The following is an 11,931-nucleotide window of genomic DNA, read 5'->3' as shown; positions in this document are numbered from 1 at the left end:
TGTGTGTGGGTGTGTGTGGGGGGGGGGTGTGTGTGTGTGTGGGAGTGTGTGTGTGTGTAGGGGTGGGGTGTGTGTATGTAGGAGTGTGTGTGTGTGTATGTGCGGGGAGGAGGAGGGTGTTTGTGTAGGAGTGTGTGTGTAGGGGTGGGGTGTGTTTGTGTAGGAGTGTGTGTGTGTAGGGGTGTGGGGTGTGTTTGTGTAGGGGTGAGGTGTGTGTACATGTGTGTAGGGGTGAGGTGTGTGTGTATAGGAGTGTGTGTGTGTGTAGGGGTGAAGTGTGTTTGTGTAGGAATATGTGTGTGTATAGGAGTGTGTGTGTAGGGGTGGGGTGTGTGTGTGTGTAGGAGTGTGTGTATGTGTGTGTGTAGGGGTGCAGTGTGTTTGTGTAGGAGTGTGTGTGTGTAGGTGTGTGTGTGTGTGTGTGTGTGTAGGGCTGGGTGTGAAAGGCCCAGCACTTCCTCCCTCTCCCTCTCCCTCTCTCCCTTCCAGCTGAACCAGCCCCTACCCTGCGTAGCCTATCAGGCGTTTCCTCCAAAACTTATGGATTTGAATTTTATACATGTGCGCACGTGTGCACACACACACAGACACACACACACGCACATCATATTTTCATGCTTTCGATTATTTTACATATAAACCTTTACTTTGTAGAGTTTTTAAAGAAACCATTTTGGGAAGAAATAAAAGCTCGACAGCAATATATAGATATTTTATTAATACTTTAAATGTTTAACAAAAAAAGTTTTGCTTTTCTGAGGTTTTAGAAAAAGAAATCAATACTCTGTTAAGGAAGGCAGCATTCCCCTCTAACCCAGTCCCATCATCGTCACGCTGTTTGAGCCAAGATCGCAGAGGTATGCTGATAGATATTTTCCGTTACCTGCAGAGATCCGTAACTTTTATTTGTCAGAGCGGGAAACAGACTCAGAAGGAACTGGCTTTGGTTCTCGCAGGCCGCTTCTTCCTTATACGGTGCCGCAGCTGGCGGAGAAACCGGTCTGCTGTGCTCAGACCAGCTGCAGAACCGCTGCCCCAAGGTTCTTAAGAAACTGTCCCCAAAGGTGACCTTGTCCTCTTGCCTTCATTTGCCGACAACTCATTACTCACATCGAGTAAACCAATCTAACACTTTAGTACCAAGATTGTAAAATTTGTAAACTCTGGACAGTTCTCAGTTATATTATTAATTTGACCAGAGAGTATCAAAACAACGTTTTGAACTATTAATTGTTTATCAGGGTCCAAGGCTTGAGAAAGTTATTTTTGCTTTGACAATCTCAACTTGAGTAGTTCCTTAAATGTATACTTATTATTATTATGTCATAGGTGTTTACGTTTTATCATATCATGTATCTATAAACGTCTCCCTTTTAATCATGGCTAGCCTTCCCAGAATGCTGAAATACCTCTGTACGTCCCAGCATTGCAAAAAGTCGTTGTTACTGCATAAACACTTCAACTTGACGGTATGTCGTTTCTTGGGCGCGTGGTCCTCCTCTTCTGTTCATACTCCATCATCTTGCCCTGAACCTCTATTCAGGAGAGATTTCAGTAATCTAGCAAGGATTGGAGCCTCCCACTCTGTGTACGCAGCATGCAGTCAGACTTTTATCTGTTATTATTAGAAAGCGAGCGTGAGTACAGGTCGGCCTTTTAGCTGGCCGGCCGTCTGGTTTTTTTGTGAGCATCGCGTGTTAGGAGAAGCTGGTCATCTGTCTGTGGGTTTAGGATTCAACAGCATAAACTGTCAGACTAACACTGACCGAAGGGGAAGCGCATCTGTCCAGCGGCTCGCCATTGGCTTCTTATTACAGCATTCTCCCCCGAGACACACTCTGCATGCTCATTCACCTCCCTCCTCCTCCCCCCTGCCTCCCCCCCACCCCTCATTACTGATTCGCGGCGAGAGGCGGTGGCGGCAGCAGCGGCAGCAGCGCTGCTTGTCACGAATCGAGGATTGCAATGAGCTCATCCTTTTCTCCTTGCAGCTTCCCAACTGCCCCGGCATCCTGACTACTGCTGCTGCTGTCTGCTCGCACACAGACACACAGACACACAGACACACGCACGCACACACACACACACACACACACACAACACGGAGCGTGCGCGCGCACACACACACGCCAGACCCTTCTAAGCAGCTCGTACATTTCTACACTTGTATCCGAACTCTCCTGCATCATTCTTGGCCATTTTCCTGCATTCGATTGCTTTTGCCGTTTTTTCTTTAGATCAGTATTTGATTTCATTTTGCACTCTTACTTTGGGGCTCTTGCACCGTGGATAATTGAGCCAAAATGTGTTTCCTGTGGAGACAGTAGCTGACAATTCCCCGCACAGACTGGCTCGTGCATGCTCCTGGGGAGACCTAAGCCTGGCTCCCCTTCCATCGCGGTGCTTAAAATTGTGGATAAGAGATCCAGCTTTCTCATTCTGGATACCTACTTACTGCTCATGGAAGAAGGGGTGCCCTGCCCAGCCCCAGCTGCTAAGCTCACCCCTCCTGTCAGAAAGTCCCAGGACATGCACGACGAGAGGAGCAAGCTGGTGAATGAGTATGCGTGTCGCGTGCTGGAACTTCTGGGGATGGGGCATCGTCTGTTTGTGCCTCGGCTTCTGGCGGTGAGACCGTTTTTCCTTGAACTTCATTTGTCGGGGAATCTGCCACCTCTGTGAGAATCCCCTGTACCCTGGAGGAGCCTGCAGTCTCCTGTCTTCTGCTCCTCCTCCCCTCCGCACCGGGAAGGATGTGCCAGTGGCCAGGACCACGGGGCTCGGCCCCAGCCTGGCCACGCCACTCCTTAATTGGCTAGAGGCGATGGGGCTCTTTTTCAGAGTCCAGGGCCCTGTTAAGAGCATTCTGTCTGTGGCGGCCACAAGGACAGTTCTCTGGCCGGCTGGGCTCAGCAATGAAGCGGAGCACTCAGTGCCTGATGTGGGCGTTCTGTGCTTTATGTCTCCAAAGGGTTAAATTTTACAACAGATGCGATAGCTGCTTATCTAGACCTACTGTGCTTTGCTTTCTAATGTCCCCATTTGACTGTCGGTTTGATTTTTTTTTTTTTTTTTTTGGATAGAGAATTTTACCTCTTAAAATTCCTAGAGTGGGAAATTGTAGATTTCTCTCCTGGGATGTTTGAGCTGGGAGTCTGTGAAGCAGCTTAAAGCTTTTGAGTCTGTGCTGTGATTCTGGGAAGTCTGGCTTGCTTGTTTTTTGATTTCCTGAGCAAGAGAAAAATCATCCTTCCTCACTTCCTACCAAGGGTTAAAACTAAATACCCATAATCACTGGTGCACGGTTTCTTTTTAGTGGTTTGAGAACTATACCTAGCAACTGTTCCACAATATAATTGGTCTACGCAGTCCGATGCCGTTATTTGGGAATTGAACAAGAATAATTTAGCTTTGTCTGTTTTATGTGACGGAGTTTAATATTATTCCAGACTGTTCCCTTGTTATGGTTCTCTCCTATTTGAGTCTTTTCAAAAGTGCAATGTTGACTTGACTGAATTTAACTCTGTTATCTCCCTCCAGTATAGTTCATCTATGTTTATACTGATCTTTACCATTACTAATTGAATCTTCGTGTATGTATTTACATGCAAATGTAATCTCTCCTGCATAATCATAACAGACGTGCTAGGTAGCCCCCTATATGAGGGATCTCTCACCCTGAAGAAAGTCTGTTTATTCCTGCAAGATGAAGTTAGGTGCAATGACCAGCATACAGTTATAGGCAGGAAGGCCGTATTTTTGAGAAATATAGTTCCTTTGTCATTCATGAAAGAAATAAAAAGAGCTCAAATACATGTGTTTCGATGCCCAGGTGAGGTCATCAGTGCTCACTTGAATTTTGTTTCCCTGAATCACATTTTTTTTTTTAATAAAGGAGAACACTGAAGATTCATGATTCTATTTGAAAGGGCTTTTTTTTTTTTTCCCCAAGCAAAAAATTTTTAAGTGAAATAAACCACGTTTTTTCGGGAGCTTGGACACTGAGAAATGCTGACATGTATCCCAGCGAGTTCTCTGCATCTCTCTGAGGGCTCAGTTTCGGCCTAATGTTTTCAAACCCTCGGACGCCACCTGACTTGTGTGTCGCGGGGGCTTCGCTGGTCACTTTCCTGGAACCAGGCACAACTCCGCTTCAGTATTTACATTTTCAGTGTTTAGAAGGAAAACATAAATTGATAACTAAGAATCTCTCATACTCAAATCTGCATTAGGGATAAATTTAAACGGCCTCTGGTTTAAAGCAGATGATCGCCAATAAATTCCGCAGGGCGGCGGGTTCCCTGGCTCAGGTCGTCGGGAGCTCATGTGTGTTTGTGTTGCGGCCATACTGAGTCGGCCTGGTCGCCCACACTGAGTCGGCCTGGTCGCCCACTTAGGTATCTGAGGACGTACGTCCTTTTCGGGTGGTTTTGAGCTCTACCACTCAGAGTCTAGGTCATAGCTCCACTCGCAATTCATGTGAAAAGTATACGCTGTGTTGTCCATACAGCCATCGGAAATGTCTGCCTTTGTCACACAGTGTGGTACTTGCAGGATTATTGATAGAACTGGGTCCTCTACATTTTGAGACAGTGCAGCTGCGAATCGAGATCCATGACCCAATGAGCGTGTGCTCAGGGTTCAGCATGTACCAGGGGGAAATACAGTGGCTCAGCCTAGTCTTATCGGACGGGCTCACGATGTGGGATCGATGGCCAGCCTGCACGGGGTGGTCCTCAGAGGAATCCTGCCACGTGCAATTTTGTGATCATTCCATGACCAGTCCAGAGGGCCAACACCGAAGTTCAGGTTTTTAGTCATGTTTTAAACATGAACCGTGTGGGTTAAACACATACAGATACCTGATTTTACTTTATAAGATCCCAGTAATTTTTCATATAAGACAAGGTAGCTTTCTTACTGAACCGAGCAAATGAAAGGTTAACCTAGACAGTGCTAGAGATCCTGACTTTGAGCCTTAGTTTTTGCTTCCTGAATCACGGAGGGACCATCGGACTGCCGGAACACCAAGTACACTTGGAATTTTTGCTTATTGTTCTTCGAGGGTGAAGAACAATTTCCCCTTGATAAATCAGGTACAAGCACTTCATTTTAGACAATGCCACAGAGCGTAAATTCTATGTGCAGACTCACCAAATGCATGTTTCTTTGGTGAAATTAAAATACTAAAATGGGATACAGGTATCCTAAACACCAGTTAAGTAATATTTCCATCTTCGAAAGCCTCTGCTTCTGAATAATTCTCAGACATCCAAGGATATTTCTCAACTGAATAGAAATCCTGTTAGACACTATATATAACTAAGGAAGAAAAAGGCATTTGTGGTTCAAACAAACAAGCAAACCGAACAGTGAAAGTGAGAATGAGAACCAGGCCTAGATTTTCTTTTTCAAATAATCCCCTAAAATAATCTAACACGGAACTTGCTGCTTGTCAGAGGCCCTTAAAGAAAGATTTATCATCCAAGAATGGTTTGAAATAGAAGCATCTAGATCTAAGACTCAAATATTAGAACCATTTCTTTCCACCCACCCTGCCTCCTTTAAAAAAAGCCACTTTAAAATTTGATACTCTTGCACTGAATTTTTCAGTGTGAAAAACACACTCAAAATGGTAACAGCAGTGACACATGATCAGAGTTCACACTCTTGTAAGTGTATGAAATTTGGAGAAAGGAAAAGCGTTTACTCTACTCATATTCAGAATCTTCATTTGCCCTTCTAGATAGTTCCCCTTTGGCCGTTATGAGACACGGGAAGTTTTTATCAGATCACTTGTGTGTGACTATCAGTGTGTTGGCTCTGAGTCCAACACTAGACTCCAAGCACGATGCACAGTGGCCCCAAAGGACTCTGGACACAGGCACATGCTCCAGCCAGTTCTTCAGGAGCTATTTAAAGGTTTAATTTTGATCTAAGTTCCTATGCTGTCAAATTACATCCGAGTTTTTTTGTTTCGTTTTGTTTTGTTTTTAATTTGTGGACTTTCTTAAAACATTACTTTTAAGTGGGGAATGAAGAGGAAAAAGCATGGCTCCCATTTTTACCTCTGTGATTAACTTCCACAAGGATGGCTCATTGGAGAGAGATTACACCTCTCAAAGAAGTTAAAGACCCAAATACAGAAGTTGCTGTGTAGCCTTCTGATGCCCCCCAAAGTATAAATAATAATTTTATATCAAAATAAGTTCTGTGTCTACTTTTTAATTTCTATTGTATAAATTTTTGTTTTCGAATACTGGATATGGTCAAAGTGGAGCCTTTATGAATTCATGGAACAAATGACTGGTGTCTGTTGTGTGCCTGGCAATTTGCTTAATCCATTTTATTGGGGTGAGTGGGAAAGACACTTACATGGACATCCTCCTTACCTTTTCCTCTTGGGTCTTTCTTTGTACCTACTTGAAAGGAAACGGAAGTAGGACTTGTTTAAATGTTCTTAACCATCCAGGTCATCTTTTTATATACTCTATTCAAATGAAAGAAGAAGGAAGGTTACCTTTGAAGATGTAATTGGTAAACATGTTTTATATCATCACTCGAAAGGATTTAGCAGAAAATTTGGGGAGCAAAGGGCGAGTGTTAGTAGAGACACTACTTTTCAAAAAGTTGTCATTTATTCTTATAGGAAAGCTGGCCGAGTTATTTTCTTTATTTTACAAAGGAAGAAAACATGTCTTTGCTTATTCAGATTTTCCAAATTCTTGTCTACCATATCTTCTGGCTAACATTACAACAAACAATGTCAGGAAAATAATTCTGTTTTCGTTATTTTACTCTTCCCTACTATTGTTCTGAAGGCAATATAGAAGAACTCTAAGAATTTCCCAGTTGAAGAACAGCCTTCCCAGTTCGAATCAGTTCTTCTGATGGGGTTCTGCGTAGTGAGCACAGATGGATAACGATACCCAGAAGCCAGAACACCTCTTTGGGGTACTTGGTTTGGTTCTTGAAACGTCGCGCTCCCTGTTAGGGGTGCATTTTTAAAGCTTGCATCTTATCACAGTGTCCTAAGTTCAGCTTCTCTGCATTAGCATCCCACAGTTGTAAACTTAATTTTAACGGTTAATTAAGTTAACATCTCCATAGCCAGCTCATTAATAATTAGTATGTGTGATCGAATCCATATTTTATCTTTCTAGTAAGCACCACTGCTATATTTTGGACTAATATAATTACATTAATGCTTGACATTTGTGAAGCATGTATATTTAGCAAAATACTATATACAATTTGATTCAAATTTTGTTTAACAAAACATTCATTGTGTTTCCGTCTGGGCGGTGAGACCTGTTAGACTTTTTAAAAAATATTTTTCTTTTTCGGGGTCGTGACTATGTAATCAGTAACAAATGCATGATCCCACTACAGAAACATACACACATCTGTATAAAAATTACGATTTAAGAAAAAGTATTTTAAAACACTAACAACTTTCTAATAAACTCTTAGGCATCATAACCTTTGCAGACCAAGAGATATCTATTCAATTGTAGCGGGAAAAACCTCTCAGACACAAGTGTCAGAAAATGGAGAGACATACAAAGGCCTTTGAGGTGTTACTTAATGGTTATGGAGATTGTTAAAACCAGAAAATTGGAGGGAAAAAAAGCCCATGAGAATCGAAGCGAGGCCGTAGGCTGTCTTTCAGAACACTGGCAAGCAGGGTTTCTGTTAGGATGTCTTTTGCTGACTGGCATATTTTTTTCCCCATGGAGTTGCCTTCCGGCATGTTTTTTCATTCACAATGAAATGAGCTTTATTTCAGCCCATGAGAAGAAAGTCAGTCTTTACAGCTTTGACTGCCTGTTTTACGGAATTAAAAACGTCGGTGAGAGCAGGGTACCATTTTTTGCTACTAAGACGTCAGTATCCGAGCATATTTGAGCAACAGAGAGACGACTTCTAAACTCTCGTCCTTTATGTTTGTTTGGGGGCACACAAAATGCACTCGTACGCCTTAGCTTAACTTCACTCTCAAATGCTCGAGGTTGAAGACTCTCCCATTTTTCAAGTGGGGGAATGGTGGAGACGTGCCACACCGTGCGGCAGCCGGAGGTGGAATTAGACTGAACTTACTCCACCCCTGCCACCTTTACCTGACGAGTACTTTCTAGAGGCAGACGCTAGAGGACCGAAGAGGACGAACTTCCCAGACTGTTACCCACGCGAGCCTCGTCCCTGCTCCGCGACTGGCAGTTCCTTTCTTCTTGGGTTTGGCTGAGTTGGGCAGTGCAGCGTCACTGACACCAGCAGTGGCTTGGAGAGGACAGTCATGGGCACCCTGAGTTCTGGTTTCCAGACACTGGCTGGGAATCTCCGTGCTGTACCTCCCCTGAGACTACAGCCTGCCCCAAACAGCATGTCTGTCTACACTGCCACCCCGCCTGACCAGTGGTTACATGTCACAGGATGTGATTGCTCATCTTTAATCCTACTAATCTTTATGATTTTGTATGAACTCAGAGGCAGGATTTGAAATTAGGCCTTAGATACTATTAGAAAATTAGGTAACCGAGCTGCTGCCCGAGGCACGAGGCTGCGCCCCGGCAGTAGGGGCATCTGTTGCCGGTAACGAGAGGTCGCTTCACTGCAGATAGAAGCGGTGCCCTCAGAGGCGTTTGAGTAGTGGGAAAAGCTGCTAATCCAGGTTCTCTGCAAGCTCGAAGCAGCCTGTCCTGAATTTCCCAACCATCACCAGAGAGCTACTCACCAGACCGGTACTGCAGGTGGCACAGGAAGACTAGCATGCGGTCTGTCTGGTGTGACTGGTAACTGGATGCTTTCCCAGCAATTCCGCAGTTGCTATTTTAGTTGGAGAGGTCCTCTTCGGGGCCGAAGTTGTTTCTAGTGACTGCCTTTTCCAAGTAAGTTAAGGTGAGTTGACAGCACGCTATGACACTAACCTTCGCCACTTGTGGCGCCGTCACGTCTGCTTGTTGACGAGGAAGGAAACGTGTCTGAAATGTAGTAAAGCTTGTTTCTTCACTGCCACTGTTAGCCCAGCTCTATTTTCTGATTCCTAGTTTGTGGATCTAAAGCTAAACCAACCTAGCCCACTTTTGAAAATGCCTGCTGTATGAATTAATATATTATTTTATTTTACATGTTTCTGTTTAAAGTGGAGAGGAGAGGGGAGAAAAAAATTATATATATATATATGTAATATATACATATGTAATGTTAAACAAAAATTTTTATTTCTATGGCTGAAAGTCTTTTTAAAAGAAAGGGTTTGTCGGGCCATTGCTCGCAAGAATAAAAAGACCAACTCATGGGCGTGAGGTCTAAACCAGCAGCAGCAGCCGCACCAGGCGGGACAGGCAACATGGCCGCGGCCTGGGGCCAACCGGCCTTCAAAACACATGTTAGGTAAGAGGAGAAAGACATAAGTTGTTCTGAGAGAATGGACACTGGCTGCAGATGACGGGGGGTGGGAGGAGAAGCGGGGAGGCGCGGGGATGGTCGCAGAGCCCGTGAGGACGAAGGCTTTGCTCCTTCGTCCTTTGGATCGGTCGTGGGGAACGGTCTGCAGAGTTCGTGCCTGAGCAAGAAGCAGAGGCTCCTGCCTCTCCTCTTTTGAGATAATCTCGGACATAGCCACGTGGACGTTAATTCAGAGCTGAAACACACTCTCAGGAATGTCAGCAGTCTCGTTAGCTGGCTCCCAGCTATTAACAGGTTAATTATTTCTGTGTCTCGCTCTCCAGCAGCTATAATTTAAGTTAGAACATCTCAGAATTTTTTTTTGGTTCTCTCGCTAGATAGATAGATAGATAGATAGATAGATAGATAGATAACAGGTAGATGGATGGATGGTAGGTAGATACGGGTAGATTATCTGTCTATATATATATATGTAGGATTCATTCATTCAGTATATTTTAATTGAGTACTTCGTACATTTTGGGTACCGGTCTTGTCACTGTGGATACAGCAGTGAACGAGGCAGACAAGGCCCCTTTCCTGAGGAAGGAGACAGATGCAGACGTGGAAAACGACTTTGCTGAAAATTCCTTGCTGGGCTGAGAAGCGTTTCCATGCTCAGAGCAGGCCTTGCCCCGCTCTTACATTTGCACTAAAATCTGGGTCACAGAAAGTCGCTCTCCTTTTGAAAACCTGGGAGAAGAGTTTCCAGGCAGAGGGGACAGCCGGGGCAGTAGCCTTCAGTGTGTCGAAGACCAGAAAGAAGGCCAGTACGCCCGGAGCTTGAGGACAAAGAGGGATGTGGTTCAAGAGGAGGGTAGTGGGGGGTGGCGGGACCTAGATCATGAAGGGTCCTTGGGGCGATGGCAAAATTCGAGCTTTTATTCTGAGCACAGTAGGAACCGTTGAGGATTCTACACGGAAGAGTGACGTGATCTGAGAGAGGAAGCTGGGAGAGCCCTCAGGACGGAACCGCAGTGGCTCACCTGAGAGATGACAGTGGCTTGGGCCAGAGTGGTGATGGCAGCAACTCAGGCCCCACTAGGAGCAGGAATTTCTCTCCCTTCCTTGAACTCTTTCAATGCAGTGTTGAAACTTAATCAACTTGACTTCTGAATTTCAATAAAGTAGTATTTTGAACTAGTGCGTAGGTCTATAATTTCTAGCCACCATGTTTTTTTTTTTCATTTTATCGCTGAAGTTTTTGATAATTAAGTATTGACTCTTAAAACATCTAATTTCTTTCTTTAATAATTTAAAAAATTTTTAAATTACAGTTGGCATTAAAACATCTAATTTCCTTTTGGCTTACTTCTGTATACTGAGTCTGCCCAAATGTATAATCTTATTACGGTGTTTGCCAAAAATTGCTTATAGTAGTTTATTAAAATACTTATTATCTTTCTTATTACAAAATCTTTGCTGGAGAAAATACAACAAAATCTAAAGAAAAAATACCAAACCGTGATCCCGCTATCCAGAGAAACATCGTGTTTCATTTCCTTTCGGTCTTTTTTCCGTGCGTGCGCGTATCTGTTTCTAAGTGGCTGCTACTTCCTTGCAAACAGTAGTTTTCATAAGAAGTTCAGGAGTTAAGTGGTTTCCTTCGTTGACTTTTTCATGGCATTCTTTAAGGTGTGGGATCAATTTCTTATTTTCATCACTTGAGCTGCTGAAAACCCATCCTCCAGTTAGGTGTTTATTATGTAACTTGATGTGCTTTGTGATTGTACTGTCTGTGTCTTCAGCCAGCTTTGTGATAATATTCTTAAAATGCCAAAGTCACAGATTAGTCCCAGAGTTCTTTTTTTTTTTCTTTTCTGGCATTTTTCTTCTCTCAGAGCTATAACTTACTTAGCTGTGCTGGGATCCACCATTCAGATCTTCTGGAATTATAAATTAAATATGTTAGTCTGTTAATTAGTTCTTACATTGCTTCTAGGATATGGTGACTTATTTCAATTTATAGTAAAGAGATTAGAAATCTCTTTCTAAAAATTTTTAGAATTAACCGACATCTGAGCTGTAAAAGTGCATTCAGGAAAATAGAACATCTTTTTTCAATGCATTTGTCCTGAATGCAGGCTAAAATGTAATGATGAGTCTTGGTGATTATTTTGCAGACCTCAAAGGAAGATCTTCTGCAGGCTGATTTTGAAGGTGCTTTAAAGTTCTTCAGAGTTCAGCTTCCAAAGAGATACAGGGCAGAGGAAAATGCGAGAAGATTGATGGAGCAGGCCTGCAATATTAAGGTAAGACACATGAATTTATATATACTAAAGGTGGAACTTGAATTCATCATAACACGGCAAATTATGTAAAACTCCCGACGCGTTGCTGGGTGTTTACGGTGATGTTGTGTACGAACTCGCCTCTCTGAGACATTTCTATCAGGCTGGTAAGTATGCAGTAGCTGAACTTCGTAGTAGGATTCAGGGTGAAAGTTGGCAGGTTCAGATTGTAACATTAGGAAGGCAAATATTT

At 43.4% G+C, this 11,931-nt stretch overlaps 1 protein-coding gene across 1 annotated transcript in view; it reads left to right on the top strand.

The window, feature by feature from the left end:
- RABGAP1L (RAB GTPase activating protein 1 like) overlaps window positions 1-11,931 on the top strand; it is a 393,018-nt gene that overhangs the window by 281,383 nt on the left and 99,704 nt on the right. Inside the window, exon 20 of the mRNA XM_025044002.1 lies at window positions 11,571-11,699. Coding sequence (XP_024899770.1) covers window positions 11,571-11,699 — 129 coding nt within the window. The remainder of the gene's footprint in view (window positions 1-11,570; window positions 11,700-11,931) is intronic.

This window comes from Pteropus alecto, unplaced genomic scaffold (genome assembly GCF_000325575.1).
Source record: "Pteropus alecto unplaced genomic scaffold, ASM32557v1 scaffold101, whole genome shotgun sequence".
NCBI classification, from domain to species: domain Eukaryota; kingdom Metazoa; phylum Chordata; class Mammalia; order Chiroptera; family Pteropodidae; genus Pteropus; species Pteropus alecto.
Note: the sequence above shows the minus strand (reverse complement) of the source record. Positions and strands in the feature narration are given on the sequence as shown.